Source organism: Crinia signifera, chromosome 6, assembly GCF_055691185.1.
Source record: "Crinia signifera chromosome 6, ASM5569118v1, whole genome shotgun sequence".
NCBI classification, from domain to species: Eukaryota; Metazoa; Chordata; class Amphibia; order Anura; family Myobatrachidae; genus Crinia; species Crinia signifera.
The window spans coordinates 256,301,929-256,327,531 of NC_139222.1; the positions used below are offsets into that span (position 1 = coordinate 256,301,929).

Genomic DNA, 25,603 nt, shown 5'->3' on the forward strand with positions numbered 1-25,603 from the left:
TGGCCCAGCACTCTCCCTGTGATCAGCGGCGGCCATCTTGGATGTGGCAAAACGCCACACACAGAGATCCCCTGGATGCATGTGATTTTACTATAATCACAGGTGCCATCCTCTCTCTCTATCTGGTCTGCCCCCCACGTGGGCCCTCCGCTAGCACACTCCAGAACCTTGTCAACCTGACACCAAGGACCCAGCCGACACTACTGAGGTCCCTCACTGGCACCTGTGATCTGACTATTATATACCCCAGTTTTTCGTTTTCATCAAGAATTGCTTATCAGCAGAATATGCCCTGATATCAATACCCTCTGGGGATGAAGAGAGACTCTCATCAGCGATAATGCTCTCTCTACAATATTGATTAATACTCTATCTCGGGTTCCTACACAGTCGGCCACCTGCTCTCCTTCTGATGGAATCCAGAGTTTATATGCTCCAGCGCTAAACTATATCCTTTTGAAATACAATGTCACAAAGGAGCCGCAAAGCTTCTGGCAACGCAAAGCCAAATATCCTCCGTGCGTGGGAAAAAGCAGGCTCCTTTACTAAACGCTTATCTGCTACGGAACAGATATCTGACTCAGAGGACACCCACTCACCTGAGTCGACACTCACTCCTAAAGACATTGTTTCAATTGTTGCCAAAACTATACAATCAGAAATGAGAACCGTACTGGCGGACATTGGATCTGAACTGGCTGAGCTGGGCTCCCGCACTGATGCCCTTGAACACAAAATTGATGAGGTCTGCACCTATCAAACTGTGGTTGAACAGGAACTTGCTGACATGAGGGCTGAGATGGAGTCTTACAGAGACCAAATCGAAGATATCGAAAATAGGAACAGGAGGAACAACACTCGCATCCGCAATATCCCTGAGACCATAGTCAATGACACTCTCCCAGCCTATCTAGAAGCCCTCTTTCTACACCTGGTCCCTAGTATTCCTAAATCAGAACTTGTGCTGGACAGAGCCCATCAAGCCCTGAGGGCTAAACCTCCATCCTCACAACCTCCCCGTGATGTGATACAGATGGGGGTTTCCGTTTCAGCTCGTGGTCTTCAAACACGGTGTCACTCATCTTGTTAAAACACCTCTCCAAGGCTTCGAACTCCTCCAAAAATTTGGTATCATTGAAAATATACCAGAGACCCTCCAACCATCGGTAACCCCATTGCGCTCACCCGTACCAGCTCCAACTCCCGAATGGTCAACTGCATGAAGGCGGTTTCACAATACTACTACCCGGTATCACTGTTGTTCACTGAAAACTCTTTATCCAGTAGTTATGTATTAGCTTAAACTTGCCTTTATAGAGTTAATAGCTTTCAGTGTTAGTTATGTATGGTTAAACACTGATAGAGATTGTTCGAGCTGTCGGACTGGACTCATCACCCCATTACAGCCAACTACTGTTTTTGCTTTAGGATCTATTAGTCTTATGTTACTTTAGGCCCATATATATTTGGCGTTATTTTATGTTATACAACTTTTTTACATGTCTCTATTTCAGATTGACTTGCATGATGTCATGACCGGCGAGTCTTTGGTCATTCTCATTATCTATATCTAATGGAATATAGTTTAGGATAAGCATTCTCTTTCTTTAGCTTAGTCTCTCTCACCCCCACACTATCTCACCACATGTTCATCCTCTATACATTTATACTACTCATCCCTGTCCACGCCCCCACAAGTAGGGAATGTCGCTATGACACCTCCCCTCTTAGTTTTGAGTAACTCCTAATCCCCTGGAGAACTCGCTCACCCCCTCTTTCAGTCCTTCTCTCCCCCGATCTACCTCTCTATCCTCCTTTTAACCCCTCCCCGTCCTTTGGAGCTCTCGATGTTGGTTACCTCAATCACCGCTCTTCCCTAAATTATAAACCACCATGACTCTAAAAGTATTATCACTTAATGTCAACGGCCTTAATTCTCCCACTAAACGTGCCATGGCTATCCAATACTTCTCTAGACGCAACCCTGATGTAATTATGCTGCAAGAGACCCATCTTAAGCCCCCACACCCCTCCGTCTCTTCTAAAAAATACCCTCAAGTTTATTATTCATCCATGTCATCTAAAAGACGTGGCACAGCCATTTTGCTTCACCGAGACCTCCACATTAATATCGAGCGCTCAATCTCAGACGATAGAGGCAGATTCATTGTTCTGATTGGCTCTTACAACCAAGCTCCAATTATATTGGCCTCAGTATATGCCCCGAACATGCAGCAGAGCTCCCTCTACTCCACTTTCTTTGCTCGCCTCGCACAGCTCCCCCGCTGTTTAACTATAATAGGAGGGGACTTCAACGCTACCCTACAACCAACACGACAGATCATGTGCTAATTTAACTCTCCCTAATCATGCTAGACTGTCTAAATGTCTTCTCTCACATCTCTCCCTCTATGACCTCTATGATACCTGGCGGGTACTATACCCCTCAGCAAGGGGTTACACCCACTATTTCCCCCCCCCACAAGTTACATACACGTATTGACTATATTTTCACTGATCGAGCAACCTCACAAAATCTCGTAGCAGCCCAAACGTTAGCAGTACTATGGTCAGACCACCTTGCCCTAGAATTAACTATTAAAAGTACTCAAACAACCCCTTCCCCGCGACACTGGCGCCTCAATGACTCCCTACTTCTAAAACCCGACATAGCTACTGATCTAGACTCAGCTATCAATGAATTCTATGCCCTGAATAATACCCCAGACATCTCCCCATCTACACTATGGGAAGTTCACAAAGCCACCATCCGAGGAAAACTAATCAGCATTGCCGTAGCTCAGCGGAAAGCTACCTACGCTCGAATACATGAATTAGAAACATCTATGATAGCTCTAACACACCTACTTCAACGTTTCCCTAAAAGACACACGTATCTTAAAATTATTTTAACTAAAGGCCAACTAGACCAGCTCCTCACCAATAAAGCCACCCAAGCCCTCTTGTGGGCAAAACAAAAATTCTACGAAAAATCCAACAAGGCCGACTCCCTATTAGCTAATCAGCTTCGGGCTAAACGAACCAAAAACCAAATACACTCCCTTAAATGCCTAGACGGCTCTACTACCCACAACCCTAAAACAATGGCGAATCAATTTCGCTCTTTTTACGAATCCCTATATAACCTTGTACCCACAGATCCGTCATCCCTCACAGACACAGGAGATATTAATAATTACCTATCTTCATGCCACCTTCCCAAACTCTCCCCTTCTCAAAATACTGCTCTTAACTCACCGATCACCCCAGAGGAAATTCTAGATGCCATCAAAACATCACGACGATCCGCGGCTCCTGGCCCGGACGGATTTACCAGCCTATACTACAAAAAACTATCCACAGCCCTATTACCTATGCTCTCACTCCTATTTAACTCACTACTACAAGGACACTCGCTCGACTCGGCTACCTCTAGAACCAACATAATTGTCATTCCCAAACCTGACAGAGAGCCTACCGAAATGGGTAACTATAGACCCATATCTCTATTGAACAATGACCTTAAATTATTCGCTAAAGTTTTAGCTAACCGACTAGCTCCGCTTCTGTCAACCCTAATTCACCCAGATCAAGTTGGCTTCATACCAAGCCGTCAGGCCTCAGACAATACTAGACGACTTATCAATCTGATCCACCTAGCCAATAAAAACTCCTTGCCTACTCTAATGGTGGCACTTGACGCAGAGAAGGCCTTTGATAGGGTAGCCTGGCCCTTCATTCAGAAGACCCTGCACCATATGGGCTTTGAGGGTCCCTTCCTAGATGGCATTCTCTCCCTATACAATAATCCCTCAGCATCTGTCTTAGTGAATGGCCTCATATCTGAGCCTTTTCTAATTAAGAATGGCACTCGACAGGGATGCCCGTTGTCGCCTTTACTATTTGCCCTGATTATGGAACCACTCGCCACTAGAATCCGCCTCAACTCTAACATATGGGGCATTAAAATAGGCCACACAGATCACAAAATTGCCCTCTATGCTGACGACGTTATACTGACTCTGACTAACCCCCTCCACTCCCTTACCACCTTGCTAACTGCGATCCAACAATACAGCAAATTTTCTAACTACAAAATAAACACCACTAAATCTGAAGCCCTAGATATAAACATCGATCCTGCTGACCTAACACTTCTTCGAACTGCTTTCCCCCTCCGCTGGCAAAATAGCAAACTTAAATACCTTGGTATATATTTAACTAAATATTACTCAGATCTGTACTCTGCAAACTTCCCTAGACTCTTGCCCTCTATTAAATCAGATCTCTCCTCGTGGAATACACAATTCATATCCTGGTTCGGACGCATGGCGGCAGTGAAAATGACTATTCTCCCCCGCCTACTCTACCTGTGGCAAACACTGCCTATACCTATACCCACCAAATCCCTAAAACAACTCCAGGGGGATATAAACAAATTCATTTGGGCCGGGAAAAAGGCCAGAATTAGGTTAAGACTACTTCAAAACCACCACACCTCAGGCGGGCTTGGACTCCCAGATTTAATCAAATATTACCGTGCTGTACACCTGGCCCGAGCATTCTCTGGCATGCTCCTCCAACACAGAGGGTTTGAAAATCCATTGAATCCAACAGCATAGCGCACTACTCTCTGTATACTCTGCTGTGGATTCCACCTACAGATCGCCCCCCCTCCGCATCTCTTCTCCCCACTACCACTATACATTACGCATTTGGGACCTTAGCACTAAGACCTACAAACTACGTTCACTCCACCCCCTACTGATCCCTATCTGGAATAACCCAACTTTTACCCCCGGGATGGATCACAAGTCCTTCCAGTCCTGGACAAGACACAATGTTCTTTTCCCACTAGACATTGCTCCCCTATCAACATTTCCTGATTTCGCTTCACTGCAATCCAGATTTTCCCTCCCAAACCATGTATTCTATCAATACCTCCAACTTTGCCACTTCTATAACTCTCTCCCTCGACCAGCCCCTTCCCTTTCTCGCACAACATTTGAATCTCTTTGCAGAAATGCTCACCTAACCAAAAAGCTCATATGTACCATATATCAAATACTCTTATCTCATAATCAGCAGCAAAAAGAGGCCCATGAATTAGCCTGGGAAAGAGAAATGGGAGAAACCTTAAGTCCAGCTACTTGGTCTAAAATTAGGATGGCTGTAGCAAAGAGCTCCATATCGGTACGAATCAAGGAAAACGCATATAAAATTTACTTCCGATGGTACATGGTCCCTACCAGACTGCACACTATCTACCCCACATCCCCCGACTCTTGTTGGAGAATGTGTGGCCAAAGGGGAGCTTTTCTGCATGTTTGGTGGTCCTGCCCTTCAATTCAAACTTTCTGGAAGGAGGTCCACAAGCTGATCAAACAAGTCACGGGAACTCAAATGCCCCATCTCCGTTTTACTCTTTATTACTTAGACCACTACCTAAAACCCTACCACCAACTCAAAAACTAATAAATCATATCCTAGGAGCGGCGAAATGCCTCATTGCTGCACAATGGAAATCCCCCTCACCTCCATCCATAACTGCTGCCATCAACTCTACCTGGGCTACCTATAAAATTGAAAAAATTACCTCTATCTTGCATGATACCTCCCTCAACTTTGTCAAAATATGGTTACCTTGGACAACCCACTTCCAAGCCGAAGTCCCGTTGACTACCCTGTAATGCCTCCATATCCATGACACTGCCCTATTGACCGTCGACAGCTCCTCTGGACCCCTAAATCTTCAGATATCTGACTCTTTGCCCGTTTTCCTTAACCACACTTTTCCTTTCACTATCTTTACCCTCTGTCCTAACTCCCTCATTCCTCCTTACTCACTCTCATCCCCCGCTCTCCTCCAACTAGAGCCCCCACACCTCCAACTATATCTTAATGCTTAGAATACTCAGGAATCATACCTCGCAAATAACATAGAATTTTTACAAATGAGTACCCCATTCAACGATGTTTCTGTGTTATTTTTTTTTTGCGTTAAGCATATTACTATCAATGCCATAATAATACATATCCTCCTGTAATCATTACTGCACCCATTTCATGTATGTTGATATGTGTTTAAAAAAAAAAAAAAAAAAAAAATTTTCTCAAAAAAAAAAAAAAAAAAAAAAAGGCCGTGGAAGCATTACCCTATGCGGGGGATATGCTGTTTTGGCCTGAGCTTGAAAAACTTATTGCACAAGCTACCGGAGGAAAGTCTACTTTCCTCCCCTCGTCGGCCCCTACACCAAAACGCCAATATAAGGCCCCTTCCTTTCGTACCTTTAGTGGTGGGGCGTCCTTTAGAGGACGCTCCAGGGAAGGTTTTTCGTCCTTTCGAGGACGTAGAGGCAGAGGTGCCAGAGGTGCCGCTGCCACTGCCACCTCAACCCATAGAGCAGAGCCGAAGGTTGCAGACAAACCTGTGGCATGAGGGGCTTCCCACCCATTTGGGGGATCCCAAAGTGGGCGCAAGGTTATCCCTATTCAAGAACGTCTGGAAGTCTCACTGCAGGGACAGTTGGGTGCTTCAGATTGTGGAACATGGGTACAAGCTGGAGTTTGTTCAGGCTCCGCCGAACAGATTTTTTACTACAGGCCTACCTGCTTTGGCAGAAGCACAAGTAGCAGTAGTCGACTCCATTCAAAAGTTCCTTCAGGCAGGGGTCATTATACCAGTCCCCAAAACCCAGGAAAGACTGGGTTATTACTCCAGTCTTTTCGTCGTACAAAAACCGGACGGCTCGGTACGACCTATCCTCAATCTGAAGCACCTGAACGAATATGTAGTGTACCACAGATTCAAGATGGAATCCATAAGGTCGGTCATCGCAAGCCTGGAACCAAGGGAGTTTCTTCTGTCACTGGATATAAAGGATGCATATCTGCATGTTCCTATCTGGGAACCCCACCAGAGGTTCCTTAGATTTGCTATTCGCCACCAGCACTATCAATTCAGGGCACTCCCTTTCGGTCTGTCATCAGCACCAAGAACCTTTACAAAGGTTATGGCTTGCATGATATCAGCCCTTCGAATTCAGGGGATAACGATTGTACCCTACCTGGACGATCTACTCCTGAAAGCTTCTTCCCCCCAGAAGCTTCAGAAGGATGCCCAAACTACCTGCAATTTCCTAGTCCAGAACGGTTGGATCCTAAATTTCAGAAAGTCACAGCTGCAACCAACGCAGGTGATTCTGTTCCTGGGACTACTGTTCGACACCGTTCAGGAGAAAGTTTTTCTGCCCTTGACGAAAGTCACAGTGATCCAGCAGAAGGTCAGACAGGTTCTGTTGCCTCACAGTATCTCAGTGCATTTATGCACGAAGTTCTTAGGTCTGATGGTGGCCGCCTTCGAGGCCCTGCCTTACGGAAGATTTCATTCCAGGACCTTCCAGGAAAATCTTCTGGCACAATGGTCAGGGTCCCATCTTCACATCCACAGGACCATTGTGCTTTCCAGGGAAGCAAGACTCTCCCTTCAGTGGTGGCTGGACACGTCCAACCTCACCCAGGGCCGCTCCTTCCAGTCCCAAGTCTGGACAGTGGTAAACACGGATGCCAGCCTTCGGGGTTGGGGTTCAGTTACCCTTGGATACACATTCCAGTGTCTTTGGACCAGTCAAGAAACCCGGTTACCCATAAATATCCTGGAGTTGCGGGCGATCAGGTTGACCCTGGTTGAGGCCCATACTCTCCTGATCGGCAAGGCGGTAAGGATACAGTCGGACAACATCACAGCGGTATCCTACATAAATCGACAGGGGGGCACCAGGAGCAGGACTGACATTCGGGAGGTCTGCCCGATTTTGATCTGGGCAGAGGCATACACCATCAGGTTTTCCGCCGTCTTTATTCCAGGAGTGGAAAATTGGGAGGCGGATTATCTCAGCAGGCAGGACCTCCACCCGGGGGAATGGGGCCTTCATCCGGATGTGTTTCAACAGTTGGTCCGGAGATGGGGGATAAATCACAAGCTTACGCAATACTGTGCCAGAGCTCAGGACCCTGCAGCGGCTGTGGTGGATGCCCTGTCCATCCCCTGGGACTTCGACCTGGTATACCTCTTCCCGCCTATTCCGTTACTTCAAAAGGTACTCAAACGGATAAAGAGGGAGGCAACAGAAGTCATCCTGATTGCCCCGGATTGGCCCCGACGGCCATGGTACTCCGACCTCAGCTACCTGCTCGTGGACGACCCTTGGCGTCTACCGCTACGAGAAGATCTGCTGTTGCAAGGTCCGTTCAATTACCCAGACTTGCCTCGTCTACGTTTGACGGCATGGCGGTTGAGGCCGAACTTTTGAAGAGGAGAGGTATACCGGGGACGGTCATACCTACTATGATCAAGGCGAGGAAAGATGTGACAGCTTCTCACTACCATCGCATATGGAAGACATACATCTGCTGGTGTGAGGCCAGGAAGGCACCTAAGGCAACGTTTTCCCTGGCTCGACTCCTTAAATTCCTACAGGCTGGCCTCTCGGCGGGTTTGAAGCTGGCTTCTCTCAAGGTCCAGATTTCAGCCCTTTCCATATTTTTCAATTGTGGTTCCTGTTCTTCACGGAGAGGATGCTTCACTGGATGTTGGTCGGGCCTTACAAATCTATGTTCGGCGGACCCAACATCTGAGAAAGTCAGATTGCCTGTTCGTACTTTATGATGCACTCAAGAAGGGTTGGCCAGCGTCTAAGAGGACTCTGGCACGTTGGATTTGCTGTACAATTAGAGAAGCCTACTTGTACGCTAAGAAGAAGGCACCATCGGGGGTGTCAGCTCACTCCACGAGGTCTGTAAGTACTTCTTGGGCTATGGCGAAAGGCGTGTCCTTGACACAAGTGTGCAAAGCGACCACCTGGTTGGGGGCTAACACTTTTTCATGTTTTTACAAGTTTGATACCTTCGCCAGGTCATCTACAGCTTTTAGCAGGGCAGTGTTGCAGGAGCCCCAGGGCTCTCCTGCCCGGACTTAAAAGCTTGGGTATGTATCCCCACATGTAATGACTGCAGTGTCCCCTGCTGCATGTAGGTGAAATTAGGAATTTGGTATTTACCGATAATTCCCTTTCACCGAATCAGCAGGGGACACTGCACGCCCACCCAGCACTGGTTCTCCTGCCATGTTGTTAGTGTTGTATGGTTGAAAGATACGCTCTTTCTGTTCGTTGCAATGTTTGTTGCATAAATGTTATCTTCTGGATAGGGATTATAGTTGTTTCTCTATGTTCTGTTTATGTTAGTATGTTCACGTTATGTGCCTTGTCTACTAACTTTGTTTATATTTTAGCTCCGTTCCCTACCGGGTCGGCCCGGTCTCTCTTCTCCTCTCGGACACAGTTTTTCTAAGACTGGGGTCTGGGTGGGGATAGAGGAGGGAGGAGCCTGCAGCAGTAAAGTTTTCTTAAAGTGCCACTCCTCCAGTACACCTACTCTATCCCCACATGTAATGACTGCAGTGTCCCCTGCTGATTCGGTGAAAGGGAATTATCGGTAAGTACCAAATTCCTTATTTCCAGTCAGCTCCCAACTGTCATTTTTTTTCCATCAATAAATTTTTATTAACACAAATTTTTATATGGGGTACAGAAGTGAAGAAAAGGGGGGGGGGAGACTGCATTCTGGGTCACGGACAATATAAGGCATCGTTTTTACACAATGAATTTTACACAAGGGCAAACAAGCATAGTATGTCGCTGCACAGAGCGAGCTATACAGAAATATAACAGTACAAAATCAGTTATAACATAGACCAAGGGTTAACATCCCTAAGTAGAGACTGGTGGGGAAGGAGGGTCTGAATCAGGGGGTTCGTTCAGACTAAGGGTGGCTGATTGATCAGGCACAGTCGGGAGAAAGAATCTAGTGCCCTCCCTCACAGTTGTGTAAGTGGACCAAGGAGCCCACTTTGAGTGGGGCGAGGAGGGTTTGGGGGAGTAGGGTTGAAAACCGGTCTCCATATGGAAATGATGGTTCGTCTTTAGAATAACCTGAAGAAGGAGGGGAGGGGAAGGCTGCTTCCATTGTTGGGCTAAGTTTGCTCTTGCCGCTATGAGAATATGTCCTAAGACATATGTTTTCCCTATCGGGAGGTCCTGTGGATATACATGGAATAGGGCTAGTAGGGGGTCGGGGGAGAGGGTTAGCTGAATCACTTCAGAAATCAATTTAAAGACTTCGCCCCAGTATGTCCTAAGTTTGGGACAGGACCAAAAGATATGATGAATGGTACCTATATGGCCACACTGTCGCCAGCACATATTTGAACATGTTGGCCAAAAGGTGTGGAGGTGGTCTGGAGTTAGATAGAGGCGATTGATCAATTTGATATGCATCTCCGAGTGGTTGAGGCAGCGAGATATTGTGAATGAGGATAGAAAAATCTTACGCCATTGGGGGGCGGAGAGCTGGATGCCCAGGTCCGCCTCCCATTTCCTATGGGCCGATGTTTTGGTGAACTCTACAGGGGTTATCAGGGTGTCGTACCAAAAGGAGATGTCCCCTTTGGAGAGAGTCAGGGAGGGTCATGAGAGGACCGTCTGGTGACGGGGGTCCAAGGGGGGGCGTTTGGAGAAGTGAGAGTTCCACCAGTGTGCTACCTGCAGGTAGTGGAGGTACTCGTGAGGGGGGAGAGAATATGTTTCCTGGAGTAGAGAGAAGGGGAGGATTTTATTAGTGTCTACTACATCCCCTAGGGATGTGATCCCACTGTGTTTCCAGAGGGACAGATTGAGGTTAGGGATTAGCCTAGACACGGTAGTGATAGGGAGAGTATTGATAAGGGAAAATGAGGCGCGTAGGGAGGAAAGTAATTGGTCCCATGCGTATAGAGTAGCGGAAGTCGTTGGTAGAAGGGAGGGCAATGGGGGTCTGATGTGTTTAGGTATCTTCAGAAGGTCACAGAGAGGAATATTAGGGGAATGGTATTGTTCAATATCAACCCAGGTCCTAGGTGAGGGACTTTCAAAATAATGTTTAGATGGGGCAAGGAGACAGGCTATTTGGTATTGGAACAAATCTGGGAGGTCCAGTCCTCCGAATGCCATTGGAATTGACATTTTGGAGCGAGCAATAGCAGGGGTTTTAGATGACCAAATGTACTTCGTCAGAATTGCAGTAGCTTGTTGCAAGGATTTCTTAGGGAAAATATAGGGGATGGTGCGAAACAGGTACATTAGTTTGGGCAGGAGCGACATCTTAAATGCTGCCATCCTACCCATCCATGAGATTTCGTATGCTGACCATGATCTGGTTAGCGATGCAAGGGAGGTTAGAAGGGGGGTGAGGTTAGCCTCAAATACAGCTGTCATGATAGAAGGGATATGGATGCCTAGATATTTTATAGAGGTGTCTTGCCAATTATAGGTATATGTGGTTTTCAGTAAGGGAAGGTGGTCTGTAAGGTTGATCGGTAATGCGTCAGTTTTGGATGTATTGAGCTTGTAGTAGGATGCAGCGCTGTAGGAGTCTAATGTCTCGTGGATGTGTGGGAGTGTATGAATGGGGTCTGTCACAAATAGTAGCACGTCGTCCGCAAAGAGGCTTAGTTTATGGTCGGTGGTGCCTACTCGAAGGCCAGGAATGTCAGGGTTGTTATGGATGGACATAGCTAATGGTTCAATGGAAAGGACGAATATTAGGGTGAGAGTGGGCATCCCTGTCTTGTGCCATTGGTGATATTAAAGGGGGAGGAGAGAAAACCATTACTGAACACCCGGGCCGAGGGGGAGCTATATAAAGACATAATTGATGTCAATATCCGATCCTTAAAACCAAAGCGAGATAGAACTTCCCGCATGTATTGCCAGTTAAGTCGGTCAAATGCCTTCTCGGCATCTAGTGAGATGAGGAGAAGATCTTGGTCTGTAGACAGTGAATCTATTAAATTAAATACTCTCCGTGTATTGTCCGGAGCTTGACGACCTGGGACAAACCCCGTTTGGTCCGGGTGTATCAGCGAGGGTAAGAAGGGGTTAATTCGGGATGCTATTAATTTGGCAAAGATTTTGATGTCACTATTCAATAGGGCTATTGGGTGGTAGTTTTGGCACAAGGCTGGATTCTTACCGGGTTTCGGGATGGTAACAATTCTGGCCTCTAACAGTTCGGGGGGGGTCTGCCCTACGGAGGAAATTTCGTTGAACAGGTCTGTGAGGTAGGGGGAGAGCACATCACTAAAGGTCTTGTAAAAGTCTGTTATGAACCCATCTGGTCCAGGTGCTTTGTTGCGTGGGAGTGACTTTATGACCGCCTGGACCTCCATCTGGGACCATGGGGTATTTAATAGGTCAAGTTGTTCCTGGGAAAGTGAAGGGAAATGAAGGTTTTCTAGGAAACTATGGATAGAAGTGGGGGTGGGCTGTGGTGTGGAAGTGTCCATGGAGAGATTGTATAGTTTGGAGTAGTAGTCAGCGAACTGGTCAGCGATGTCTTTAGGATTTTGGATTTTCTCTTTATTAGGGGAGGTGATAAATTTTATTCGGTTTCTAGCATGTTGGGCCCGTAGTTTTCGGGCTAACATTCTGCCCGACCTGTTGCTAGCGAGATAGAACCTATGCCTTATCCGATTTAAAGCTGATTGAGTGCGGGCAAGGAGTATTTTCTGGAGCTGACTTCGTACTGAGGCCAACTCCAGCTTTAGGGAGTTGGAGGGGGTCGACTTATTTCTCGCATCAAGGTCAAGTAGTTTGGACTCTAAGGCTTTTTGGGTATCGATGGCCTTACGCTTCAGAGTTGCTCCAGCCTGGATAGCTGCCCCTCTGGTAACCGCTTTGAAAGCGCACCAGTGATTGGTCACCGAAGTATCTGTCGTTTTATTGTTGGACATATATGATTCTATTGCTTTTAGAATGGTACTTTTGGCAGAAGGGTCTATTAATAGGTGGGGGAATAAACGCCAGGGCCTAGGGGGGATTCTAGAGGACCGAAAATTCCACTGCCATACCACGGGGGCATGGTCCGACCACGTTATGGGGAGGATATCAACTCCTGCGGAGTGTTGGAGGGTCCACTTATCACAGAGAATATAATCAATTCTCGAGTACGTGTTGTGAACTTGGGAGTGGAAGGTGTATTCCCGCCCTGTGGGGTATGTTGTTCTCCAAGTGTCATACAAGTCGAATTCTAAAAGTAGGTTACGTAGGGCTAGCGATTGGTTGTCGGAGTGGGATTGATGGCTGGTGGGGAGTCGGGATTTGTCCAGTCGGGGGTTAAAGTCTCCTAATAGTATCAGAGAACCTTTTGTGATTTTTTGTACAAGAGTAAAGAGCTTGCGGAGGAAGGCCACCTGATTTGTGTTGGGGGCATAGATAGAGACGATCGTAATCAGTCTGTCCTCTAATAGGCCAGTTACGATCAAGTATCTGCCGTTCTTGTCAGCGGTCTGGGAGTGACAAACAAATGGGGTATGCCGGTTAAAGAGAATGGCAACACCATTGCGTTTAAAAGGTCCGTTGGCGTAAAAGGCGGTCGGGTAGTTGGAGTCCCTGAATGTGGGGGGGTGAGGGGAAGCAAAATGTGTCTCTTGGATGGCCACTATGTCCGCCTTCTGTTTGTGAAAATATGTCAGGGCCATTCTGCGCTTATGAGGAGAGTTCAGACCTTTAACATTTAAGGAAATCAATTTAGGCATGGTGGGGTATTAGAAAATACAGGGGAGATCTAAATACAACAATGGGAGGGTAAGCGAGAGAGGGGGTGAGATGGGAGGTATGCAGACTATGGGGGAGAGGTGGAGAGAGGGAGGGGGGGGGGGTAAAGAGTAAAGATAAGAGGGAAGGTATAGGGAGAGGAAGAACAGAAGGGTCCATACACTAGGACCCGCATGACTACTGCAGGGGAAAAAGGAGGAGTTTTCTTGCAGTAGTATACAGAGAGGTTGGGGGTGGTGGCCTGGCATCTTCCGAGGAGAGGACAGGGGACTAGGCCACCCCTCCAATAACGACAATGTTAACTAAACAAAACATTATATATAACAATCCGCCTGAGGAACCTAGGAGGAAAATCAAAATAGAGACACGGTATAACAGTAAATACTTCTAACTAAGGTTACGGAGGTAGAAAAGGAGAACCCCAACCAGTGGGGAGCTATAATCTATAGGGAAAGCCGAAACCTTAAACACACTAACAATGTGCTGCTACGGACAGTGAGCAGCTTGGACCCAGTGCCTAAAGGCCTGCACCAATAATAGGAAATAAAAAACTGATACTTATCGCTAAAGCCTCGACCCACAGTGGGGAGGTGGTGGAGGTCTGAAGGCACGGGTAACTGGTATTGGGTAATAGCGGCTGTATAAGAGCAATGATCGTCAGGTGTTGGCCCATTCCTGGCGAAGGGGTTGTGGGCGCTGTTGCCCCTGAGGTACAGTGGTGAAAATGTCCCAATCTAGTAGAAGCTTCATTCCGGCGTCTAGTGATGATACAGTATATGTGGTGTCTTCATGGGTGATGATCAACTTCACCGGGAACCCCCAGCGGTACCGGATCTCATGATTGCGGAGTGCCTGGGTGATAGGAGCAAACGCCCTTCTGCTGGCTAGGGTTGCAGGGGAAAAGTCCTGGAACACTTGGAGGCCGCCGAGTGTGTCCTTTGTTTTTGCATCTCGGGCTGCCTTCAGTAGACGCTCTTTTACTGTATAGAAGTGGACCCGAAGGAGGGTGTCCTTAGGCAGGTCGGCCGAGATCGCTTTGGGTCTTGGTAGACGGTGGATACGATCTATTAGAAGATCTTTGGGATCGGCGGAGGGTAGGAGCCGACGGAACAGTGCTGTGGCGTAGCCTTCAAGCTCAGCGTTGGTCACCGACTCAGGGATGCCTCTGATCTTAATATTGTTCCGCCTGGATCTGTCCTCCAGATCGGCCATTTTGGATTTGAACTGCTCCATCTCGAGTTGCTGACGGTCATATGATGACACCAAAACATTGTGAGATGTGACCAGCTCCTCCATTTTCCTCTCTAATTGGTCTGTTCTGTCACCAATCGCGACTAGCTCAGTTTTCACCTCACGGATGGCCATTTTAAGATCTTTGGCCAGCTCAGCCTGGAATGCTGAGAAGACCTGGCAGAGGGACCTCACTGTTCATTGGATTCAGCATCTATGCCCGCTATTCCCGAGGGAGGACTGTACTCTGTTTGTATACTCGGGGAGGCAGACACTTGTTTCAGGGGGCTTGATTGTAGTAGAGGGGTCTGTGGGGGTCTCCCAGCAGGCATATTGATCCTGGAGGGGGCCCCCTCCTTGGGCTTCTTTGGAGGCATGGTAGGGACAGGCACTTTTTATATTGTAGGATAGGGAATGAGGATCAGGCACACCAGGGGTTCAAGCAATAGATGTAGGTTCACATAGGGGAGTGAGTTATAGTCGTCATGGAGAGGTAGCCATGCAGAATTGGTGATCACATTAGGTCCCGCTGGTAGGCTTTAGCGTGGGAGACCGGAGGGGGGGAGGCAGTGTGGAGGGTGGCTCAGATGGCACCCAGGCAGCTGGTGTCTCCGGGGGTGGAAAGAGTTGCCTCTATACCCAGCTGGATGGGGACATGGGGGCCCGGAGCACGCCAAGTAAGGAGTGGAGCCTTGCACCGCAAAACAGACAGAGAAGGGTATGTTGTGGGCAAGTGAGAGCGCAGTAGGAGGTAATGGTTATGGGTGAGGGCCGCAGCTGCAAGTGACCGCTGGCCGTGATGTTAGGCCGCAGGGAAGATGGCGGCGTCCACGAGGGAGTCCCAGCGCTGGCCGGGTCCAGCCGCAGCCAGCACTTGGGAGCTAGATGCAGGAGACTCTCCTCCGTAATAATAACTCACCCCCGGGATGTCTTCTGTGGGGTCCGTACCTGCTGCGGCGGGTGATGCGGTGTCTCCCTGCGTCCGCTCCGGCAGTGAGACGCGCACCGGTCGGGCAGCGGGGAGTCAGATCCTAACGCCGACGGGCGGCTGGTAGTGGTGCCGGCTGGCTGGGGAGGGAGGGGCGCAACCACCTTGGCAGCCGCGACCCCCACGTCCAGCTCCGTGACGACGCTCCGTCCTCGGCGCCAAACTCGAGGCCCCGGCTTCTGATCCCGAACCAGGCCGCAACCCGCAGCGGCGCTTAAAAGCACCACCCGGCTCCGCAACCTCGGACCGAGCCAAACAGGGGCACAGGTGTAGCAGGTAGGAGGTGAGGGGGGAGTCCAGAGCCGTTGGAAGAGGTGCTGTGGGGTAAAAAACTACAGGTGTAGCGGGAGCTCCGGGCAAACACGTCCGCTCTGCAAGCGCGCCAGGCCACGCCCCCCCAACTGTCATTTTTTAAACACATGACAAGAGCTGATTGGCTGGAGCACCATTTATCATACGCGGTGAGTTTTATCATTCACAAGTTTTAGATCTCATTGACATATGAGCTACATAGTACCAACCAAACAGCTTCTGCCATTCTTCAAACAGCCTGCAAAATGACAGTTAGGGTCAGATTGGTTAGTTCTGGCTAAAAGTCGATTTTGAACTAATTCAATTGATTTTAAATCAAACACAATCTATGTTTTTCATCCAAGGCTAAAATACCATTTACTATCATTTAAAAGCTAATACCCCCTGACACTCAATATGAATGAAGAACGATTTTCAGCACATCTCTCCACTGTATTTCTCTCCAAGCCAATTCCCGTGGGGCAGGCATTCCCAACCACAGTCCTCAAGGCACACCAACAGTGCAGGATTTAGTGATATCCAGGCTTCAGCACAGATGGTTTAGTTAGAATCACTCAGATACTAATTAAGTCACCTGTGCTTAAGCCTGGATATCACTAAAACCTGCACTGTTAGGGCTGTTTCACAGGCTCCGGCTAACGCTGGGCGGCAAAACTCCGCATGGACAAAAGCCGTACAAAGTAGTTAAGAATGGACAGGATTGTGTTCATTCACACGGGATGGTCACGCGATAAGCAGGACAATTGGGAGATATGAGATTATAATATATCATATAGTAATGTTTTTATTATAATGTATTTCTTTGTTGAGTCTTGTGTCCTATCTTTTTTGGGAGAATAATAATAAAACTATTATTAAGCTGACAGGTGATTGAGATAATCAGTCATCAAGACTTAACTATCAGAGCTCAAACCAGACAAGGCGTCTTGAAAAAGTCTCTTTTGCTAGGAGACGAAACGCGTCAATGTCCCCTGGTTCTCGGACAACTTGATCGTACAGCAGCAGCAGCAGGCTTTCCACCTTACCCTCATGCCTGACCTCCCTCTCTGCACTATCATTGCCGGAGACAGAAGGCCGTCGTCACTCAGCGCAAAGTCGCCGCTACATTGTGCCACCCTGCATTTGACCCGGTAAAAATAGGAATCAACTTGTGGCCCTGTAACACGGCTGAGGTGAGCTTCTCCACATGCCCTCCATACAGCTAAAACCCAGACGGCACAGACATTACTGCAGGTGAAGGGTCATTAGTTCGAAAGGTCATTTGTTCGACAGGCCATTCGTTCGACAGTGTCTAGGTCAACAGTGAAAAGGTTGACATGGGATTTTTCACAGGTTTTTTTACCTGAATGTCAACACGGTCGAAATGGACACAGTTTAAAGTGCACCACATCCCCTTCAGGCACACTTTTATTCTCCCACCACGCCCTAGTGGATGGTAGGGCATAAAATACCGCCTGTCGGCACATGTCGGTTTGAACAACAGTGAAAAATCCTGTTTCAACCTCTTGACTGTCGAACTAATGACCTGTCGACCTAGAACCATGTCAACCTTTTCCAATGTCAACCTAGACCGTAGTCGACCTAATGGTCGGGAAGGGGGGGGGGGCAGGCTTTATTTTACGTGTGTGTGAGGGGGGGCATGCTGCTGAAATTTCTGGCGGGCGCACATTTTATAGTTACGCCACTGGCTGGGGCGCTAGCTTTTCTTTAATTAGTAATTTTGGTACTTATGTATTATCTGGGCTCCCATGTTAAATGCATCCCATATTTTCATACCCCTACTATCCAACTACGCATGGAGTTGATTTTATATAGTGTGGCGAGCGCAGCGAGCCACCGTGCCCGAAGCGTGGCGAGCGCAGCGAGCCCCGCGAGGGGATGCGGTCTCATAAGAAAAACGGGAGCCCAGATATTACATAAGTACCGTAATTTTTGTATGTGTATATATTTCTCATTTTTTTTCATTATTGTGGGTTTAGAAATATTTTTTGATATTTTACCAGTCTTGTGTCATTATTGAAAAAGTGGACCTACAGTATGATACATTATTTAATTAATAATTTAACAATAGGGGCAAGTGTCAGTGCTGTGACAGTGTCTTAATTGTATTTGCAATTTAATGGTATAAAAGGGGAAAAAATCCTCACCTTTCTTTCTGCAGGATGGAAATCCATGTCCACGGCCATCACCCGAAACTTCACTGAAATCATTAATTAGATAATATCAGGAACTGTGTTGATATTTTAGTTAATACTTTTCTAGTTGTAGGTGAGATATAATTGTGATTCCATGCTATTTAGTCTTACCTGTGTCACCCGGCTTGTATGTGGCTTTATCAGTCTGGAAGAAGCACGTTTCATAACCTTGGATTATAAAAAACTTCTTGGTCTCATTGATATTGAGGTGTTCCCCATGTGCAAATGCATGGAGAGACCAGACTGAGTATTCTTCTTTTATTGCAGGAACCTGGTGAGAAGTAAGGGATCATTCTAAGTCATCACTGATTGACTTACTGTATTCCCCCCACCCATTCCTCACCCGTCTCCTCCTCACGTCTATGCTGCTCCCAATTGACATATGCGAAAATTGCCCTCGCTTGCTGCCGATGGCCAAGGACACTTGCAGAGTGGCATCAAACACAATTTCCCCCACAGTCTCCGGGGCCCAGATCAGTTCACACCTGCAGCTGCAAGACTCCCACTGGATCTCAAACTGGATCACTCAGTACAGCTGCCAGCCTGTCCCAGGACCCAGCCTCCATCTAGCCCTGTTCCAAGCTGGGAAGTGCCACCGTCAGCTGTGCGTGGAATGTTAATATCAGCATGAGCTTGAGATCCACAGCACTAAGCAGGGCCAAGGAAGGAGGGGCTAAGCAGCCTTGGAACCTGCATGATGCAACACTGTGGCACAATGCCGCGGCAAGGGTGTGTGGCAAAGTTGGTTTACATGGAATAGCGTAGGGTATGTACTGGGAACATAAATATGCTTAGAATGACAACTGTGCTGCTATCACTGGGCTATGACTTACACAGGGAGCAGGCTACATAGCCCAGTGCCGTGTAACTCCCCGCTTTATGATAAACTCATTGTGCTCAGCTCCTATACAGGATAGGGCGATGGTGAGAGGGTGTAGCCTGTAGCGACGTATATCGCCCTCTCCATATATGGGCAGAGCACATTGAATAATCATCCAATGCACTATGTAAATGGAAAGACTGGAAACATTACAGCTGGGCTGCACATCCAATTAAATAGCAAGCAGTGCTGCTGAGAGGGTGGCCGGGCCCTGGTATTAGTAGTTTAGCATCCTCCTTACCCACTGGAAATGCCATATATTGGCAGTCTGAATCACATGATAAGTTATACACATGGTGAGATTCAGGCTAATGGACACTTTTGACTTCCCAATATTGGCTAGTTACACTTAAGATTTACCTTAGATTTACACTATCTTGCTATTTGGCTCTAGGCCATATACATTCTACAGGTAAAATAGTCAATATAGGCATGCCTGCACATATTTATCCTGCAGCTTATGAGAAGTCAGCGCCGGGGTCCCTGCAGCAGATGGGAACTAGTTGTGGTATTGACTACTAATTCCCATCCACCGCAGAGAACCCGTCGTTGACTTCCCATCCATGGCAGGGACCCCGACACTGACTGGGGCAAAAGGAGCCCCACACTGGCAGCAGCGCCAGTGTGGGGGCCCTGGGGCGACCGCCTCTACCTATAATCCTGTGTTTATTTGCATTACTCAGACATAGAGTTCATGATAAGTTAAACAATTTCACAATAAGATTTAGGAGGAATGTTAGCTGACAAACCTTATATGCTAGACATGTGTACTTACCTGGAAAGGGAAACAGTTGGAGTAATCCGCGGTGTCTACTTTGTGCTCAGCAATAATATGAGTGTGCTCATCTTTGTGCAAGGACAGTTTGAAGTCAACAGCCCCATCTAGATCAAGGAAGGTCACACAGACTTTCTGCTGGAATCCCTGCACTGAGAATGCCGGAGCTGTGATCACATAGCACCTACATAGACACAGAACAAATGGAAATACTCTGTAATTTATATTATGAACATTTGTAGAGCAGGGATAGCTCTTTAATTATAAGATAAGCTATTGTGAGTAAATATACAGTAAGTACTGTGACAAAGAATCAAATAGACTGGAACAAGATGAAGTCTTGGTCTTTATTTTTGTTGCAGGTCACAGCATACCAGGTAATCAGCATAAGCAAGTAAGGTGACAGCATTGCAGCATACAGGTGTCACAGCATAGTACAAACTCTTTAGAAGGCTCCAATGGTCCCTACCATAGCCCACACACCAATTTATCACTTGGGCAGCTATTCCAACATCAAGAGCAATGACCTCTGCCCTGGAAACCCTTATATACGGAGAGCACATGTGCTGCTAATCAGCCCAACTCTGATTACATCAGTTTCCTTGTTGCTGCTCCTCTAAAGGTGCATACACACAATGTACAATTTTTTGGCCAATTTCGTTGAAAGACATTTCCCTTGAACCCAGTGTCCTGAACGAAAGATGTTGACGAAAAATATTGATGACAGACGAAAGATGAAAGATCTAGCTACAGTTTATAGGTTTTTTTTTTAAAGATATCCAAATTTAGCTGCATGCACAGTTGATAAACAACCTTGAGGAACAACTGGCGGGTATGGGCATCATTCAACGTTCGTTGCAAATGCACTGAAAGATATTTTGACCAATTTCGTTCAGAATGGCAGAAATGAATGAAATTGGTCAAAAAAATTGTACAGTGTGTATGCACCTTTAGACCTAGACTGGATCTTCCAAATTACTTTCATGTGTAAAAATGCTGTCCCTGCCACAATACCAACATTGATCTTTTCTCTCAGGGGTTAAAGTGAGCCGGAACGGGACGGAACTGAGTTCTGTCAGTTCCATTTTGGAGGCGGAAAACTTCCGCCTCCGTTCGCTCACTTTGCCCATGTCTATCCCTGCCTGCAGTACAGCACTAAAGGAGACAGCCGGAGAACCTGGCTGTCTAAGAGCTTCTTGGCGCAATAGTATTTCCAGCACTTCCCCTGCCGACCCCCCTCCCCCTTCCCCACAGTAGCTGGCAAAGATGGCAGTCCGGATGGAGGGTGATGACTTAAGTGGCTGATGTGTATGTGCTTCTGTCTTGCCCCCACCGGGTCACAGTGTGTCTCCCCGCCGGATTTCTCTCCTCGCTGTGCGTAAGCACACAACGGCATAGTGTCCCTCCACCATGTGGCTGGACACTGAAGACAGCAGCCAGTCTACTGTTAGGGCTCCAGCCTCTGTGCTGGCTGTCAGCAAAGCATGTAAGAGTGTGTGGGGCTGTTAACCCCTGCCACTCCGGGCACTATCATGGCAACGATCGCTGTGACCCAGGGGTATTTATAGACATTGGAGATGTTTTATAAATCTGCTGGGGTCCTCACTAGTGCAGGCAGTGGGCTCAATCCTGAGATTGAGCTCTGAGCATGTAACCCCTGGCACTGTGCATGAAACCCCTTTCACTGAGCATGTTACCCCCTGGCACTGATCATGAAACCCCCTGGCACGGAGCATGTAACCCCCTGGCACTGAGCATGTAACCCCCTGGCACTGAGCATGAAACCCCCTGGCATGGAGAATGTAACCCCCTGGCACTGTGAAAGCCCTAGCATCGAGCAAGAAACCGATGGCAACAAGCAGGAAACCCCTGGCACTGAGCATGAAACCCCTGGCAAAGAGCAAGAAGCCCAAGCAATGAGCATGTAGGTAAGCAGCACTTGTGTGGCATAATATGTAATAGACATTATGGTTGTGGCATAATGTGTAATGGGCATGACAATGTGCATAGTTCCCTGTCCCACAAACCCATGGCCTAAATTTTTGCTGCGCCTTTGGCACGCAGTTACGCTATTATGGGGTGTTTGGGTTGTCTTGCACTGTGGGGCATAATTTGAATAAGGGGTGGTATTATATGGCCTGCATTATTCTTTTAATTGGTGTAAGGGACAGGCCATAAATGTAAAGCTTGCAGGGGGCACCTAATACCCTCGCACCCATCCTGTGACACAATGGGGCAGGGGAAGTGAGTTCCACCACCTCTCCAGGACCGCTTTAAGCACTGTTTACTCCTAAGCTTTGCAGCTAATGTTTATAAGGAGTGTCCTCATATATCTAGTGTCTACATATTACAGTCACAGATGAAGCACAATGGAATTTTGCCATACTTATTATTATATTTTTCATGCAATAATGTGCTTGTTTTAAGTGTGAAAAGACACCCGGTGCCGTAGATTTATACGGAACTTGGCCAGGAGGGGCAATTTGGTTGGACTTGAGCAAAAGAGTATGAGGACACATCTGTAGTCACATCACCAACATGTTGGTGACTCCAAATACCAGACAATGGAAGAGCACCATCAATTACTCTTATTAGCACTTGTGCGATTGTTCAGTTGAAGAAGTAGGGATACATACAGCAACATAGATGATGTGTAAGATAAGACATTAGAGATTAAGAAACAGGGGCACAGACATAATAGAACAAATTAGTATCAGACCCCACATTGCCAACCCCACACTGCCAACCCCACACTGCCACCAAGGCCTACTTTCCATTCCCTCAAGTGAAAGTATGGAGGTGGCGTCTGAGAAGTTCCACAGCTTTCTCCTGCATTAAGTACAACAAAGATGTCTTCCTCATAGACATCCTCACATATGTTATAGTCAGGCTCGGTGGCGCCCCCCAGTTGCCGGTGAATAAGGCATAATGGTGGTGCCAGCCCTGACTATACATGTGTTTTCATATATTATTTATGTTTATGCTGCCTGTGAATATCATCCTGTTGTCCTATGCTATGTTACAGTATATTGAAAAAGGGATAGTTATACCCAAGTTTTATCATACAGGTTGAGTATCCCTTATCCAAAATGCTCAGGACCAGAAGCCTTTTGGATAACAGATTATTCCGTATTTTGGAATATTTTTATATTTCAATGAGGTATCTTGCATTTATGTTGTATAAACACATCAAACACAAGAAATACCCACAAACATATTTTAATGCGCATGAAACCAGGTTTTAAAACATGAAACGATCTACAATCTCAGGCATTGAATTTGAATGTCCAGCAATCTTTTTCTTGTACAAATGTATTTAGTGCCAGTAGGCTTTTAGCAACAACAACAAAAATGTCAATTCTGTAAACCATGGTTTTAGGAATAATTTGGATAATGGATATTTTTTATAAGGGATACTCAAACTGTATTTAAATTAAAAGTCAAGATTCAAATTTTAACAAGAGGCCCCCCCAAAATACAAGTACTATTTTCCCTCTTCTTTGTAACAGCACTGTATTGACAGTTGATTGGCAACACAGTTATAATGTGATATAAGGCATCTTTAATCTCTGTCCTGTAAAATTTCCGGGCATACCACCAATATGAAGGTGTGCGCCAGTGATGCCTGCTGCTGTGCACCACTGGCACATCACCTCTCCGGGCACCCTCCACAGTGGTCCCCTCCCCTTCACTCCTGTCGCTCCCCCTCGCCGCTCCACTCCGGTGATCATATGCTCCCTTGCCGGTGCCTCAACTGCCATTAGTTGCAATGAGCAGACGGCAGGCTCTGGGATGTTTGACGTGGCTCAGGGGGACTCAAGAGTGGTCGGGAATTCGGGCACCTGAGTCCTCCCGAGCTGCCCCAAACATCCCAGAGCCTGCCAACTGGTCACTGTCTGCTGTGAATGGCAGCTGGGGCAGTGGCAGGTGAGCTCTGGTGTATGATCCTGGAGCAGAGATGAGGAGGGGGGTAGTAGCCCTACGTTCTGTGGTGGGTTTTGCTGGGGCAGGATAAACCTGCCCTGGTAGGTTTGTCCTGACCCAGCAAAACCCTCCACTCAAGGGGTTAATGAGCCGGCATCATAATATTAAACATTATAATAACTTATTATAACTTCTTTAAATACTATAAGAAAAATACCCTGATACTGATGTTGGGATCCATCAGGCACAAAGCCTTCAGAAGCTAAGGGGTATACACACACATGGGGGTATTAATGTAATCCTTAATGCAAATCAAATATTGTATAAAATACCTACAGGTTTTGTGTAAGGTCTATATGAAACATAAATTAGTTTTGTGTAATTGCACAAACTTTCTATTATTATTATTATTATTATTATTATTAATAATAATAATAATAATAATAATAATAATAAATAATGTATAAAATGACCTACTGGCTATGTTTTTAGGAAACATAAATGCATAATGTGGTTAGACTTGTGTCCCATTCCAAAATATCTCATTGGTGAATGCAAATATTCCAAAATAAGGAAAAATCCAATATCCAAAATACTTCTAGTCATACGATTTTGGATATAAGAGACCCAACCTGTAATACATTCCCAGAACAACTGTCTTACGGTTCTGATGCTGATGTAAGTGCTGAGCTGAAGATGGCCAGGCAGACGGACACCAGGAGAAGCTGCATGTTGGCCCACAAGTCACCTCCGCAGAACTTGTATCTCTGTCATCCTATATATACTGCCACCTCCCTTGCTGGAGGCGTATGAGGACATTAAACTTACATGGGGAGACACTTGGCTTAATAGCCGCATTTCAACACATAAACTCTTATCTTCATGTTATGTTCATGAACTTGAACTGATGTAATCTGATTCTGCTTTGTAAGCACTTTTATAAATGTTTTACTATAGATTAGTTTAAAACAATGTTAAGCAGAGTCTGAACAACTGAAATATAAGAATGAGATGTAGCTGTTTGTATTGTGATTTACTCCATTAAATATTTTTTCTTGAATATGTTATAAAATATACACCTAGCCTGAATACACCACATAGAGGGAGATGCCTTGCATGAGTGAGCCGACAGGTCCTGTGCAACTCCCTTAGCATCCGGTGTCTTGTTTTGCATCGTATTTGCATTGCTATGGGAATAAGATGCATCAGCATATGAAATGGTACATAATATTCTGGGGGTTATTCTAGTCCATTCTTTCTGACAAAATCCTTCTTAGATGGACAAAACCATGTGCACTGCGGGTGGGGCAGATGTAACTTGTGCAGAGAGAATTAGATTTGGGTGGGGTTTTTCTTCAAAGTGAGATCTATATTGAAGTGTAAAATCATGCAGTCAGTATTTTCCCTGCACAGAAACAAAATAACTCACCCAAATCTAATTCTCTCTGCACATGTTACATCTGCCCCCCTGCAGTGCACATGGTTTTGTCCATCTAAGAAGGATTTTGTCAAAAAGAATGAACTAGAATAAACCCCTCTGTGAGCAACAGCGGCTGTATCTGCATACAAAATGCACATAGAATATAGGCACACCACATATCATGAATATGGGCATGCTACATAACATGCTGCTTGTGCATCCTGTTT

At 46.6% G+C, this 25,603-nt stretch overlaps 1 protein-coding gene across 1 annotated transcript in view; it reads right to left on the bottom strand.

Annotated features, from left to right (window-relative positions):
• LOC146009233 (alpha-1-inhibitor 3-like) overlaps positions 1-24,774 on the bottom strand; it is a 127,888-nt gene extending 103,114 nt beyond the window's left edge. Inside the window, exons 1-4 of the mRNA XM_083149394.1 lie at positions 24,620-24,774; positions 20,033-20,216; positions 18,489-18,648; positions 18,330-18,382 (exon numbers count right to left, since the gene is read on the bottom strand). Coding sequence (XP_083005520.1) covers positions 18,330-18,382; positions 18,489-18,648; positions 20,033-20,216; positions 24,620-24,687 — 465 coding nt within the window. The 5' untranslated portion in view covers positions 24,688-24,774. The remainder of the gene's footprint in view (positions 1-18,329; positions 18,383-18,488; positions 18,649-20,032; positions 20,217-24,619) is intronic.
• Between the last annotated feature and the right edge of the window lie 829 nt (positions 24,775-25,603).